The 14,471-nt window shown below is 50.3% G+C and overlaps 1 protein-coding gene across 3 annotated transcripts; it reads right to left on the reverse strand.

Annotated features, from left to right (window-relative positions):
• Positions 1-857: 857 nt before the first annotated feature.
• Positions 858-7,928, reverse strand: BMP4 (bone morphogenetic protein 4). 3 transcript variants are annotated; one of them, XM_059373233.1, is made up of 4 exons: positions 7,834-7,928; positions 4,400-4,524; positions 2,962-3,288; positions 858-1,980 (listed from the first exon to the last, which is right to left on the reverse strand). In XM_059373233.1, exons 1-4 carry the CDS (start codon positions 7,893-7,895, stop codon positions 1,124-1,126), a joined length of 1,371 nt encoding a protein of 456 aa, XP_059229216.1. In that variant the 5' UTR covers positions 7,896-7,928; the 3' UTR covers positions 858-1,123. The 3 variants fall into 3 exon arrangements, with proteins under 3 accessions (XP_059229216.1, XP_059229218.1, XP_059229217.1); XM_059373235.1 differs by lacking the exon at positions 7,834-7,928 and adding an exon at positions 7,630-7,744; XM_059373234.1 differs by lacking the exon at positions 7,834-7,928 and having other exon boundaries at positions 2,962-3,341; positions 4,400-4,490.
• Between the last annotated feature and the right edge of the window lie 6,543 nt (positions 7,929-14,471).

Below are 14,471 nucleotides of genomic sequence, written 5' to 3' on the forward strand. Positions count from 1 at the left end.
TTGAAGACACCCTGGCTCAGAAGAGCACATCCACTAGGTAAACTCCCTTTTTGCCCAGCTCTAGAGGAGGGGAGCAGGCATTTGACCTGAGATTGCATAAAGGACGATGTTTTCACAGTGCCTACTTAGAAATTTTGACCCTTCAGTTTCTGATCCCATTGTCATCCAGCCCAAACTGTTAGAATTTTGAACTCCATGAAGGCTTTCAGGTGGGGACTAGGAGACAAGGGGAAAAAGTCAAGAAGTACTGGAGAATTCCACCATGTGGAATATTAAAGTGTGGTCACCAAACTGGTCAAAGGTAAGGCACATTATTTGTTCTATTGAATAAAACCCACTTCACCACCACCCTGAAATCCTGTGTACACACACACACACACACACACACACTCACGTGCAAGGTGGTACACCAGTGCCTATCATGACTGGAGACACCCTAGGGTATCATAAAAGCTGCGGTGGGAGTTATTCCCTAGGGTTGAGACTCTATCCATTACACTCAGCTGGGACGCACCTCTAACAGGTGAGCAAAAACAGGAGATGTACAAGGAGCCCAAAACTGAGTCTTTAATCTGGCCTGCTCCTTTCATCCCACTGTTTCTCCAAGGCATGTGTCATCCAGATGGGAGAGGATACTGCGTCCTTGTTAACATTAAATAGAAATGGAAAACAATTCATCCTGGCAATTACCATCTCTCTACCATCAGTTTACTTCCTGTTCCTCCAACTTAACCACCTCCAGTTACCACCCTCCAACTTCCAACCTGCCTAGCCCCTCCTCAACAGGAAAAAAAAAAAAATCTCATTCAAAAGAGATGGAGCAGAAGAAAAAAGGATTAAAGAGAAAAGGAACAGTGTACCTTTAAAATAATGACTCATTTTATTTTTTCTTTTAATATGTAGTTATAAATATATTTTGTCAAAATATATGATCAATATGGTCAAAACATTTGCACGTAAAGTCATAAATAAGGTCAAGGTGAATGTTTAGGTTTTTTTTTTCTTTTCTTTTTTTTTCTTCTTTTTTTTTTTTTAAAGATAGAAGTCCAGCTATAAGGAAGCAGTCTGTGTAGTGTGTGGGTGAGTGGACAGGACCGTGTGTGTCCCCAAGGACTGCCTGATCTCAGCGACACCCACATCCCTCTACTACCATCTCCTGATAATTTTTCAGTACCACCTTGTCATACTCATCCAGGTACAGCATGGAGATGGCGCTCAGTTCGGTGGGAACACAACAGGCTTTGGGGATACTGGAGTTGACAGAGTTGACCAGGGTCTGCACAATGGCATGGTTGGTTGAGTTGAGGTGGTCGGCCAGTGGAAAGGGGCAGTCCCCGTGGCAGTAGAAGGCCTGGTAGCCTGGTGGGGCCACAATCCAGTCGTTCCAGCCCACATCGCTGAAGTCCACATAGAGCGAGTGGCGCCGGCAGTTCTTGTTCTTCTTCCGGGCCCGCTGCGGATGATGCTTGGGGCTCCGCTTGGCCCTCTGGCGTCGGATCAAGGCATGTCCACGGCCATCATGGCCAAAAGTGACCAGGAGGGGCCGGAGCTGAGCCCAATCCCCACTCCCTTGAGGTAACGATCGGCTAATCCTGACATGCTGGCCCTGGTGGGTCCGTGTCTGATGGAGGTGAGTCACCTCAATGGCCAGCCCATAGTTCGGCTGCTTCTCCCGGGTCCAGCGAAGGACCGCAGGGCTCACATCAAAAGTTTCCCACCGTGTCACATTGTGGTGGACCAGTCTCGTGTCCAGTAGTCGTGTGATGAGGTGCCCACGCGCCACTTCTGCCGGGGGCTTCATAACCTCATAAATGTTTATTCGGTGGAAGCCCTGCTCCCAATCAGGGCCCTGGTTCACCTGCTCCCGGAAGAGTCGAAGCTCTGCAGAGGAGATCACCTCATTCTCTGGGATGCTACTGAGGTTAAAGAGGAAACGAAAAGCAGAGTTTTCGCTGGTCCCTGGGATGTTCTCCAAATGTTCTAGGCACAGTCAAGGAGGAAAAAGAAAAAGGGAAAAGAAAAAAAAATAAAAGCACATTAACTTTTTTGAGAAATCTAAAAGTCAAGAAATAGCTTTAGTCGAGAAGCTTTGGGTGATGGGTGCTGAATTCTGCTTACCTAGTGAAAGCCCATTTGGGGAAATAAGCATATCTTTTAATCTGAAGGAACAGATAAATGGGCAGCTAGCAAACCAGCAAAACTTAGCTAGCATTCAGCAAGCACCAAAGACAGAAAGTATCTCCCAACCTCCTTTATATGTCTAATAATTTCCATGTGTCAACTCCTTACTCCACCACCATCAGACTCCCCTTTTAAAGCTCTCTTGGCTTTGTGTACACAGTTTTCTTTACAAGTGGTTATAAAGAAAAAGGGGGGGCCAACAGAACAGAGGCAGGAGGAAACATGCTCACAACTACCCTCTCCCTCTTCTTCCACTTTCGAGTATGTTACTAAACATTTCCCCAGCGATCTTGGAAACACAGAGCATGCCTTGTTGATCATGTTACAGAGGGGAAAATAAATTCCAACACAGTAATGATGCTGGTGGATTAATAACTCAGATTTACTTTGGAAAAGAAACATCCGCTAGGAAACATTCAGATCGGATTACAAGGCCCCTATTGAATAAACCTGACAAACACACAGCTGTAATATTAAATTCAGTAGGTGCTTTGAAAAAAACGGGCAGAAAACCTGGCAAAAAAGGCTTTGATATAGCAAAAACACACCACAGGGGCTAGCCCACGTCTGAGTGGTGTCATTCCCCTTTCCCCGAACCCCTCCCCTCTGTCTCCAAAAAATAAATTCAGCCACAGCTCTTGGAGGTAAGCAGCTCTGTTCTCCAGCGTCCAGGATTTGGGGCTTTGATGTAACCTGAACTCTTCTCTCCCAGGGCTTCCATGGCCCTACCAACCAGCCCTACTAGCCCTCCCCCGCCAGGGACTCTCCGCACGGACTGACCTTCGTGGTGGAAGCTCCTCACGGTGTTGGCCCTACTGGCGGGGCGCTCAGGGTATTCCAGACCGATGCTGTGGATCTGCTCTTCCTCCTCCTCCTCCCCAGACTGGAGCCGGTAAAGATCCCGCATGTAATCTGGGATGACGGCACTCTTGCTAGGCTGCGGGCGGCGGCGCAGCCCGAACATCTGCAGAAGTGTAGCCTCGAAGTCCCGCAGGAGCTCATGGCTCTGCCCTGAGCGGCGTCCTCCCGCGTGGCCCTGAATCTCGGCGACTTTTTTCTTCCCCGTCTCAGGTATCAAACTAGCATGGCTCGAGCCTCCTAGCAGGACTTGGCATAATAAAACGACCATCAGCATTCGGTTACCAGGAATCATGGTGTCTCTGGGGAGGGGGAGGAGGTGGAAGGTTAAAGAATAAATAAACACCAATAACGAGAGAGAAACAGAGATGTCTCTGCATATGCATATAAGGCTAGTGATGGAGGGTCAAGATGTAAAACAGGTCAGAAAGATCAAGTTTGTGTCTTCTCCCTCACACACCCCCACCAGCACCAGCTGCAGCCATGCACGGCCTGAAAGTAGGAATTGCCCTGTAATTACTTGGTCTAACTTGTTTACAGTCAAATAACCCCAAATCAGATAGCCTCCATCCTGTTAATCTTTTTTTGTCCCAACTGCTATCTGAGCCATGATCTCAGCTTGGTTTCTTCAAGGATAAACAGTTAACATTGAGGAGGTAAAAAAAAAAAAAGGGTGGGGGAGGGAGAACTAAAATGCCATCGCTCTCCACTTCAGACCTTCAGCCTCTCTCCCTCTTCCTCCACCCCCCTTCCTCCTCCGCCCTCGGAGCCCAACTTCCACAACTTCCAGTTGGTTCGGAGCAAGAGGGTGGGCGAAGACTCAGGGTGGCGGGGTCCAGAGGCTGAGACCAGAACGTGGTCTGGGAGCTGACCGAGTAAGTGGCTTGACGGTTTATTTTACTGTGGCTGATGAGTTTGAAATGCCCAGCAAAAAGCATCTGATCGCGCCCGCTCACTCACTCCCAGAAAAGCAGGGAGTTTTGACAAGCAGCTGGGAACAAGCACGGGGGCGCTCCCCAGTTAAGTGTGCGTGTGTGTGTGTGTGTGTGTGTTCGCCCAGAAAGGACAACCCCGGGCTGCGGACCTTTCATCTCTTTAGCCCCCTCCTGCTCCCCTTTCTTGCAACGCACACCATCCGAGAGTGCGAGTGGGAACAAGCAGAGCTTTAAACAAAACCGGTACGCTCAGAGCCCAGCGGCTGCCTGGCCAAGAAGAAAGCGACAGCGCTGCCAGAAAGCGGAGTGTGAACTCTGGAAAAAAAAAAAAAAAAAAGGTCCGACGGGAGGGACCCGAGGCGAGCAGGGGTGGGGAGGGCAGAGTGAAATCCCAGGAAGGGGGGAAGGAAGAGGTGTCTACTCACTGACAGAAAACAAGGCATATAATAACAGTCCATGATTCTTGACAGCCAATCTTGAACAAACTTGCTGGAAAGGCTCAGAGGAGCTGCGGCAGCGCGTTGCTCTGGATGGCACTACGGAATGGCTCCTAAAATGAATATTTGAATATAATGAGACTCTGGCGCAGACTGGCTCTGTTTTTCTTCCAGCCCCTCTGAGTCACGTGAACGCAGAGGCCCCGCCCCGCGCACGGAGGAGCCCGCCCTTCCCGCGGCGGGCGGCGAAAGGGCGCGCGCGTCCTCTTCCCGCGGCCCCGCCCCCTCCAGGAGAGGCCAACCCCCGCGCGGGCCGCGGGAGCCGCCAGCGGTCCGGGAGGAGCTCCGCGCCGCACTCGGCGCAGCCCCCGGCCGGTCCCCGGGCGCAGTTCACTAAGGACGCGGTCCTCGCTTCTACTTGCGACGTTCGGTGCAGCGGCGCGGGCCCTCGCGCCAGCGGCCTGAAGCCGGAGGATCTGGGGCGCACCGTGGGGGCTGCGCCTCCCGCGCGATCGCGGCTCAAATGGGGCCGGGAGCGGGGGCGGCGGCGTCTCAGCAGCTCAAAGCCTTGCCAACCCAGGGGCACTTAAAAAGGAAAGCGCTGAGGGACAGACAAACGCGCGCGCGCGCTCCCCGCCACTTCCTCCCCGGGGTCTCGGCGAGGCCAAATATTGCTCCCAGCGACAGCCCTGGCGAACTCCTGCGACGGCTCGGACTAGCCGGGCTGGCGCTCGAGCTCCCAGCCGAAAGCGGCCGCCCCTGTCACGCACCGAGCCGGAGGGGGAGGTGTTAGGCGGAGATCCGTGTGGGAAAGTGGGGAGGGAGCGGCCGCTCCATTGCGGAGAGAATCTCCGCACCGCGTCAGCCTCGGGGTCCACTCCGAGCAAAGCAAATCCCCAAAGAAAGCGGTCCTCGAGCCATTCTAGGCGGAGGGGCGGACTCAAAAGGAGACGTCGCCGCGGAAAGGGCGCATCACAAGTTTCGGGTCTTAATGTCGCTGAGGTTTTACAACTCCCGGCCCGGCGCAGAAAGGAAATCCATCCCACCGCGTTCCCAGGAGTCGAGAAAACCGTGAACAGCTTTCGGCCTGCGCTCGACCTCTGTGTCTTCGTCTCTCGCTCTCTTTCTCCAGATTGTCTTATTTTTGAAACCACCACTCCTCCCCACCCCGCCACTTCCTCCCCCCACCCCCTTCCTCCTTTGCACCAGCTGCAGAGTCGCAGCAAATATTTCTTCAAGAATCTTAACCAACCCACAGCTCAAGGAATTACCGGGATGTCCTGACTTTAAGGGAAGATGGTGCGTGCGGGGGTCGTTCTGCACGGGGGCCTTCACAAAAACCTGCCCCGCGCGACTCTGCCTCGGCCCCAGCCCGCCGCGGGGTCCCGAACCCCAGACTCCTGCTCCCAAGACCACCGCACCCGCCCTCCCTTCCGAGGCACTTTCAAGTTCCAGCCTCGGGTCTCTGCAGAGATCCAGGGCTCAGGTTGCCCGCCTCTCTCCCTCACAAATTTGGTTTTCTTCTTGGGGGCACGCGCGGAAAGCGTTCGAGGAAGAGTAAAGAATCAAGCGCTTAGCTCTCCCTGGGCTCCCCGGCTGCCCAGCGCCGCCCCATACCGCCGGCCGGGGAGTGGAGGCCGCGGGCGCCCCTGCGCGACCGTCGGCGCCGCGCGACAGCCGCGCCGCTGCGTGAGCCGCTCTACGGTTTTCCCGCTCCGGCGCCACCGCTGGGACTGACTGCGAAAGGGCTGGGAGAGCAAAGAGGGCTGGGTTGGTTGGTTGGTTGGTTGGTTGGTTGGTTTTCAGACGCCTGGAACCTTAGATGTGCCCGGTGGGAAGCGCTGTAGAAGTGGGAAAAAGACGGAGAAGAGCCAGTCCCCGCGGGGCGAAGGGCCGGTGGAAGGGGCGGGCGCTCGGGATCTCCGGACTATCCTCTGCCCCTAGGAATCTCCCCGGGCGGCGGCGGGAGCGCGCGGCTCTATAACCCGGGGGCCGGACTCCCCGGGTAGTGTTTCAGTTTTGGATTTCGTAGGATTCGTCTCTAATCCCGCAATTACCCTCCTTCCCCATTTTTTCTTCGATTAAAAAAGACAAAAGCCCCAAAGGACGTCCGTCTCCAGAATTTTTTCTGGGGGAGAGAGGGTGCCAGGGACGAACTCGTGGCGTTGTCCTTTACTTCCCCGCCAGAGACTTCTCCCGACGCCGAAGTTTGCCCAGAGGTGGCCTCGGTTTACCAAGTCTATGTTTTGGGGGCGCGGGGCGGGGGGTGGGGGCTAACGTCTCACAAAGCTTTCAGCCCACAAACTGCGCTCCTCACAGTCCATCCACCTAAGCGGTGCGCAGGAAGCGGTTGAGGCCTCCCGCCCAGCTCTGGCCGGGAAGGGTCCGCAGGGACCCGGGAATTCCCGGACCTTTGACGGTTGGCTCTGGGCTGAGAGGACCAGTATAAGCCTCGGTCCGCAGGGCGTCTCGCCAGCGACTCCCTATGGGCCACGACACCGCAGGAAGACGCGTGCCCGCAGCGCCAGGCACCCCGACAGCACCCTACAGACCCTACACCAGGAAATGATAGGAGAGAGGCCCCTTGGATGCTGCAAGTTCCTGAAAACAGCTTGTGGATAAGGCCCGTCGTGCAGCCGCAGTTCGCGTGCTCTCAGGAGCTCCCGCTGGCTGGGGACCCGGTCGGGTGACACTCCCCTCGACGCAGCCCGCAGCCCCTAGGGCGGCGCGCAGGCTCCGGAGGTAGCAGGACCGCGCTCCCGGCAGCAGAACCAAACCTGGTTAAGTGTTCTTCCTCCACCTCGAGGTCCCTCGGCCCCCTCATACTGTCGGGACTTCGGAGCTACAGTCCTTTCTGTCTCGGCCCTTCCCGTCCGGGGGTCGCGAACACCAGAGCCCCCGCAACGCGTTCCGCTCAAGACCTCGCAGTCTTTCCCAGCGACCCCCAACTAAAGGCTCCTCTTCTTCCCATCTCTTCTGCCCGGAACCTACCAAAGGTGAAAATCGCCCGGGGCCGCCGGACAGAGAAAGTGGCCTCGGTAGAGGCAGTAGCAGCTGCGGAGGTGTCCTTCAGCGCCAGCATCCCTACCTCTAGCACCACCGTTGGGGGAAAATAGGCCACTTAAGTGGGGCCAGAGGCTGAGCACCCCCGCTGTTCCCCCCACGGATGCTCCCCGGCCCCCTCTGCCCGGCACCCCTCGCCAGGTAGCCTTGCTCACCATAGGTCCCTGCAGTAACGGGCTCGCCAGCAGCAGCTCCTGGGGACCTCTGAACGGCTGCAGTGAACCTGGGCAAGGGCCGAGGACTGGGGTGCTGCAGGCTCGAGACGGCGCGGATGGGAATCCCATCAGGGAGAGAGGCGAGATACTCAGCCCCGAGCAGCGTCTCAGGCTCCCGTCCCTCCGCTCGGATGCCACACTCACCTAGCTTCCGGGCAGGGCTCCGCTCTCCTTCCCTCCCTCCCTCCTCCTCTGCCCTCGTGCATCTTCTCCTTCCCCCCTCTTTCCCTCGCTCTTTCTTTCTTTCCTTCCTCCTCCTCGTCCCCGGCAGCCCCTCCTTTCTTCCCTCCGCCCTCGCTCGCCTCCATTCTGGGATGAGAGCCCCGCCCACATCCTCCCATCCAGCCGCCGGGCCTCGCCTCGGAGGCCCGGGTCCCGGAAGCCCTGGCTGCGCCTGAGTCTGCAGCTGCTGCCCGGGCCGGGACGACGCTGCTTTCAGCTCGGGGAAGCGGCCGGGGCTCACCTGGGGACCACGTGCAGAGGTACTAGAAAGCATGCACCGACTAGTCGCCGTACCTTCCAAAAATACCCATGGGAGTCTGGGCTTCCCCGAGTTTAGAGTAACTGCTGCCCAAACTGATGATTAAAACACTGAGTAATCACCATTTACCCCAAGTAATTAGAGATAATGAAACACCTCTAAAATCAGGTTATGGAAAAAGGAGCTGTTGGATTGCTTTAAAGAGTGGCCTTCCATAAACTGTTAAAGGATTTCCAAACAGTGAGAAACAGGCTGTGCGCAGAACTGTGTGCTCTAAGAGGCACTTCTTTGGCTATCGAAAGGTGACTTTCCTTCCAAAACATTGTTTTCAATGCTTCTTGTGGAAAGCCTTGGCGATGACCCTCAGAAATATGTCCCCAATAAACAGGTGAGTTTTGCCCTCCCAGTCCAGGCCTAACACTTTTGAGGACAGTGGTGGCATGGAGACAGACTGGGGCCATGTTTTTACAGTTAGAAAAGCCTGCTTATTATCACTCAGAAACCCTCTTAAGAACCACCACAGAGGTCATTTTTGTTGTTATTGTTGTTTATTTGTGGCACACCTGGGAATACTTAAACTCAGCAAACTGACCTTCTCAGGAGGTAACCAACCACTAAAGCAGCAACCTTTTTGGCCACAGGGAGACAAGAAAAGACACCCTTTGTTCTGTTTTTAAAGGAAGAAAAGGATGAGGCGTTGGCCCTTTCTTACAGGAAGGTGCTAGTAATCATATTAGCAGGGAGGTGGAATGTGTGCTTAAAACCTTCCCAAACAGGAGTTAATTTCACACGGTGTCTCTGATGCCACAGTGCGGGAGCTATCAGCATCATCTCCCTGGTTTACAAACACAGAAGGGGAAGAACAGCCAGGTTAAAGGATCTTGCCCAGAGCCCTGAAGTAAATCACAGGCTCTGCTCTGGATTTCTGAGCTAATACTGCAGGGCGGGGCTGAGGGTCACAGCCCTGAGCTCAGGGTAGACCAGGGAGTGCTGGAGGACTGTGCCTTTTCTGTCCGGATTTGGATTTCGTACCCTGGGATAGCTACTACTCTTCACTGTCCCAGCAAAACATTTAGGTCTTTACTTAAACAGGTATCTATCCTAGGTAACTCACCTACAAAGACTTTTACATTAGCACACCTTCAATATTTAGAAAACAGGAACTACTTTCTATGTGGAACACAGATCACCAAAGGCTGGAATTAGATGAAATGGGGCGGGCGGGGGGGGGCACACAACTATGAGAGCAGGGCCAAGGCATCCTGCCATCTTTTCCAGGTTAGGCCTGTGAGGTCTTTTAGCTTAATAATGCCTCAAACAACAGAAAAAAACTGTACAGTTGAGCATGTTCTTTAATTCCTGTGGGCCTTGGTTTTCTCAGCAGCAGAAGGAATGTACTTGGACAGTTTCCATACCCCTTTTCAATTTGAAAATGATTTCATTTTTTAATTGAAATTCATTAAACACCTATTTTCTTTCACTTTAAATCACACCTGAGCTCACCTCTTCTAGAAACCTCTGATTAAACAGGGCAGGGCAATACCACTACCCTGAAAGGATGACTGACAGGATACCTCCAGCTTCCAACACAGAATCACATCAACTTTTTAAAAAGATTTCATTTTATTTATATGAGAGAGAGAGCACACACGGCGAGGGGTGGGGGCTGTAGAGTGAGAGGGAGAGAGAGTCTCAAGCAAACTTCATCTGCACTTCACAGAGCCCAATGCTGGCTTCTATCTCCAGACCCTGAGATCACGACCTGAGCCAAAACCAAGAGTCAGAAGCTTAACCAACTGTGCCAACTAGGCACCCCCAGAATTACATCAATTACTACTAATAATGAAACAAATTAAAATTCCATTAAGTAGTTATCTAATGTCCATCCTGGAGCATTAGGCAGTGTGCTCCTTCCACACACTGCCTAGAGTAAGGACAGATTAAGTGTTCACTGAGCCCCCTAAAACAATCAGTATTGTTTTAATCATTAACGAAATGTTCTTCTTAATATTTAAGCTCAAAAACAACAGTGATATGCTGTGTTTAAAAAAAGGGCTTTATTTTAAGGCACAAGATAATAGGTGGGGTTTTTTTAATCCAAATCCTTTTGGATAATTGCTATTATCTCATTTTGCTGAAGCCTAAATAATAAAGTAGCCATTGGCCCACCCATGAGTGTGTGAAACTCATAGTCCAGGAGTTTCTAATTAAGCTACCTGACATACCTTGTTTAGACCCCGATATGAATCTTTAGATGTGTGGTGAAAGAACTCAGCTTCAGTTCTCTTTGGACAGCTTTATTTCTAGCCCACATTGTACAAACCATTTATTATCACCTCCTTTTACTCACTCCTCTTTTCCTTTTTGCTTCCAATCTCTCATGCCAAAGAAGAAATTACTTGCTCATTAGAGAACTAAATCCATTACAGCCCAGCGATCAGAGCTGTTGAGGGAAATCAGTCCCTACCTCAAGCTTCTTGTGAGTCCTGGTTTTTTATAGAATATAATATAGCTGGACCAAATGAAGCTGTGCCCTTAAATCATTTAGATTAGGAGGAAACATCTATTGTAATTCAAGAGTTAACTATTGCTCTTCTACTGCTACTGGTAAATGAAAGGGTTTGTTTGGGTTTTTCCTGGGAAGCTTCAAGAAAGAGTAGCTGGACAGAAAACCCTTAGGACAGCCTTTCTTAAGGTATGTTCTGAGGAGCATAAGCTTTAGACCAAGGCTGGATACTGAGAAATGCAGATTTCTCAGCTCTGCCTACCTGAGATCTATGCATTTCACAAGGTTTCCTCAAGATTCTGAGCACACTAAAGCTTGAGAACTACAGTTTCAAAAGTTCTTTCACTTTTATTTTCAAGGCTGATGGATACCATTAAAAGGCTGATACCTAGACATTAGTAAACAAGCAAGGAATATGCTTGGCGTGTGCTTTATAAGCTGTTAAATATGGTAATTATAGTATTACTATGCCCAGAACACTCCAAATAGGTCTTTGCAAATGAAAAGATTTCTAATCCTATAGGTGTAGTAGTTCTTACTTCTAGGTCCTTGATTAAGAACCACATCAAGTTATCAAATGTTCTTTGTCAATTAAGTGTCTGTTGAAGATCTGGAGATATATTTTGAAGGAATCCCCAGCATCCTTGCTGACTTTTAAGAAACATTAAGGTAGATAAATTGGAAATGGAATTACAAAGGATCTCTGAAACTGGCCAGGACCATTCGTTTTGCTCTAATTTATACTTACCATTTGTTACATATTTGCTGTCTGGTCCTCATAACAACTGTCATAAAAATCCTTGGTCTATAGATGAGAATCAAATTTAGAGGAATCATACAAGTTTCTCAAGGTCACAGAGCTAGTAGGTCGGGGACCCAAAATTCAGCCCAGGTCAATTGCCTCCCCCTCCAAATGCCATTAGCTGGGCTTGTAGAGGGATGGAGGGACCCTGCCACCCTAACTCCCCCCACCACTAACGTCCCCCACCCCTGCTCCGAGGCCATAGCTTCTGAGTAGACAAGGCTTGCTCTGGGGGCTTTCCCAAGATCAAGGCAGTAGCTGCTGCTCTATCCTTACAGCACGTGGTGACAGAGAATGTTAGGATATGTTCCCAGTGCTCAGAAGACAGAACAAAATCAAGACCCAGAAGCTTACTTCATTGGGATTCTTATAACATAGCCCACCTTAAAGAAGTTCCTGTGAACTTCCCCAGGGGTAAAAGTTGTGATCTTGAGAAAGAAGCTGCTTACCTCTGCTGGGTCTTAATTTCCTCAGTGTAAAATGTGAGGACTGACCAAGTTCCTCACAGGTCTTGATGAAGATGAAGACTTAATAGATGAAGATGAAGATGTAAATGTAAAGAGAAAGAAATAATAATACCCACTAGCTAAAATCATGGTCAAAAGGTTTAACCTCCAGAGTCCTAGTTTGCTCTCGTTTATAATCTGAGAATAACAATTTCCATTTCATAATGTTCTTATAAGCATTAGGGAGTTAATATAATAAAATGGCAGACATAAAGTGTTCAGCAATATTAGCTATTATTTTTCTTTGCAAAGGTAATGATTACATGAGCAAAGTAGGTAAAAAGTCACTCTGGCACTGAATTTTATTTATTTATTTATTTACGATAACTTTTTAAAGGAAGGGGTTATAGTTCACATTTATTTTATAATCATTGGGGCTGCACGTGTCTTACATATTGATTGGATAAAGGCTGTTTATGTGAATCAGCACACACAAAGTTAACATTCATTATTTGTCTATATAAATCTGACCCATGAACAAATCTCTGCCAAGATGACTAATAAGTGTCAAAGTGGATAGGCATTAACTCCTGAGAACAAAGAAATATTAGACTAGATGAAACATTTTCCATCTCTGATTTTTCCCATCTCTAACATCTCTGACTTTTAATAATTTTTCTTTATAATATAAATCATTGACTCTCTACTTTCTGGAATACAGTTCTTTAAAAAAAAAAAAAATCCTCAAAACAGACCATCAAAAATGGACAGAGAATTCTAATCAAGATCCCAGAGAGATCAGACAGATGAAAAGACTGCTTTTATGTCTTAACATGTTTAACATGTGGATGGCAGACAGAGCATGGATATTGAAATTCCTCCCTTTCCAAAGAGGATGGCATTGGCATATAATGAAGAATACTTGGCTTCTCCCTGTTTTAAGCTTCCTCTGCTAAAAAGTAGTCAACTATACCCCCTTGCTTCTATGGCAGGGATGCTGCTTGGAAAAAAACTATCCTGAATTATGTTGAGAAGTCAAAACTTTGGAATATCTTCAATCCCAGCATATATTTCTCCCTGTGGCACATTCAGAGTGTGACCTGGATAAAAATGCAGTGTCACTATGGGATGAGTTTTGGAAGCAGGAACATCAGGCTGTACCAAATGAGTTGTTATGGTCTCCCAACCGGAAGTCAATTGGGCAATACCATCTAACCACCTAAACAGCTCAGTTCAAGTTAACAGCTCTCTAGCCTTTTGCAAGGAGAGTTTTTGTCCAAAGGGATATGTGATCCAAGAAATTTTTGTTATACAAATAAAACTTGGATGTGTTTACAAATAATCTAAATATTTCATGGTACTGGGGAAGGGGGAGGGGAAATCCTTTTCCCCAATGTCTTCCTCAAGAATAAATGTCTATTATTTGTAATCCCCTCAGGGTTTATGTATAGATGGATTCAACATTCAAAAATGCTTGTTGATGTTCACTTTGTGAAAATTCATCAAGTTGTATACATGAGATTTGTGTGCTTTTCTGTGCGTGTTATATTTCAATAAAAGTTTGGTAAAAATATGCTTTTGAAATTATTCCTTAGGGTTATTTGCTTCTGAAGCCCACCAGAAAGAGACGATGTTTCTAGCCACCTCAGTGACCAGAAGGATGTGCACGGGGTTGCACAGGGTGAAGCTAAGGGAAGCAATCTGGGCACAGCACCAAGGAAACCGACCTGGGGCTTCAGGGAATCCGCTCTGGGGTCTCCAGAAGACGAGCAGTTGCAGCAACCAAGGCCGGGCATTTGGGGCGCAGTGCAGCCCAAGGTAGGAGGGCAAGACGCCTGATGCACCATCCTGCACTCCTCTCTAGACCAAGAGTGCCAGAACCTCTGGGTCGGAAAAAATGTTCACGGAGGCATCTGCATTTCGGACTCCTCTCTTCCCCTCCTTTGCTTCTCTGGCTGGGAGGCTTGGAGAGGGCATTACAAAGTGTCAATCTCTAGGGGGAAAGGCGAGGACACCGAATATATATTTCTGAGGACAGAAATGCCCTAAGCCCAAAGAAAAGGTTAAGAGCTTCAGAGAAAGAAATGCGCGCCATCTCCAGATTCTGGGAACCTTGGGCTTGGCGACTGGGCTGCGGACGGGCTGGGGACATGACAACAAGAGAGAAAACGGGGCTCCGAAGGAACGCCTCCTCTCTCACATGCCTCCCCGAGTCCCAGTTGGGACGCAGAAATGGCTCTTAGGTGCACGTGACCTTGGGTGCCCAGGGCCAGCTGTGAGACCACGCGAACTCGGGTAAAGAAAGCGTGAGGTGAGAGGCTGCGGGAAGGGGGCCGACCTGCGTTTGGGGAGAGCGGAGACGCACCTAGCTCTCCCCTCCTCAGGCGGACGCAGGAGGAGGTGCGGACGCCTGGCAATTCTCTGGCAGGTGCGCAGCAGGCCGGGGACGCGGGCCTCGCCGACCGCACCGCGTTCTATCGGGTCACACGGGGCCGTGGGCTTCTCCGAGGTTCCTCCCGAGAAACGTCCGCTCGCGTCCCCCGATGT

This window comes from Mustela nigripes, chromosome 13 (genome assembly GCF_022355385.1).
Source record: "Mustela nigripes isolate SB6536 chromosome 13, MUSNIG.SB6536, whole genome shotgun sequence".
Classification (NCBI taxonomy): Eukaryota; Metazoa; Chordata; class Mammalia; order Carnivora; family Mustelidae; genus Mustela; species Mustela nigripes.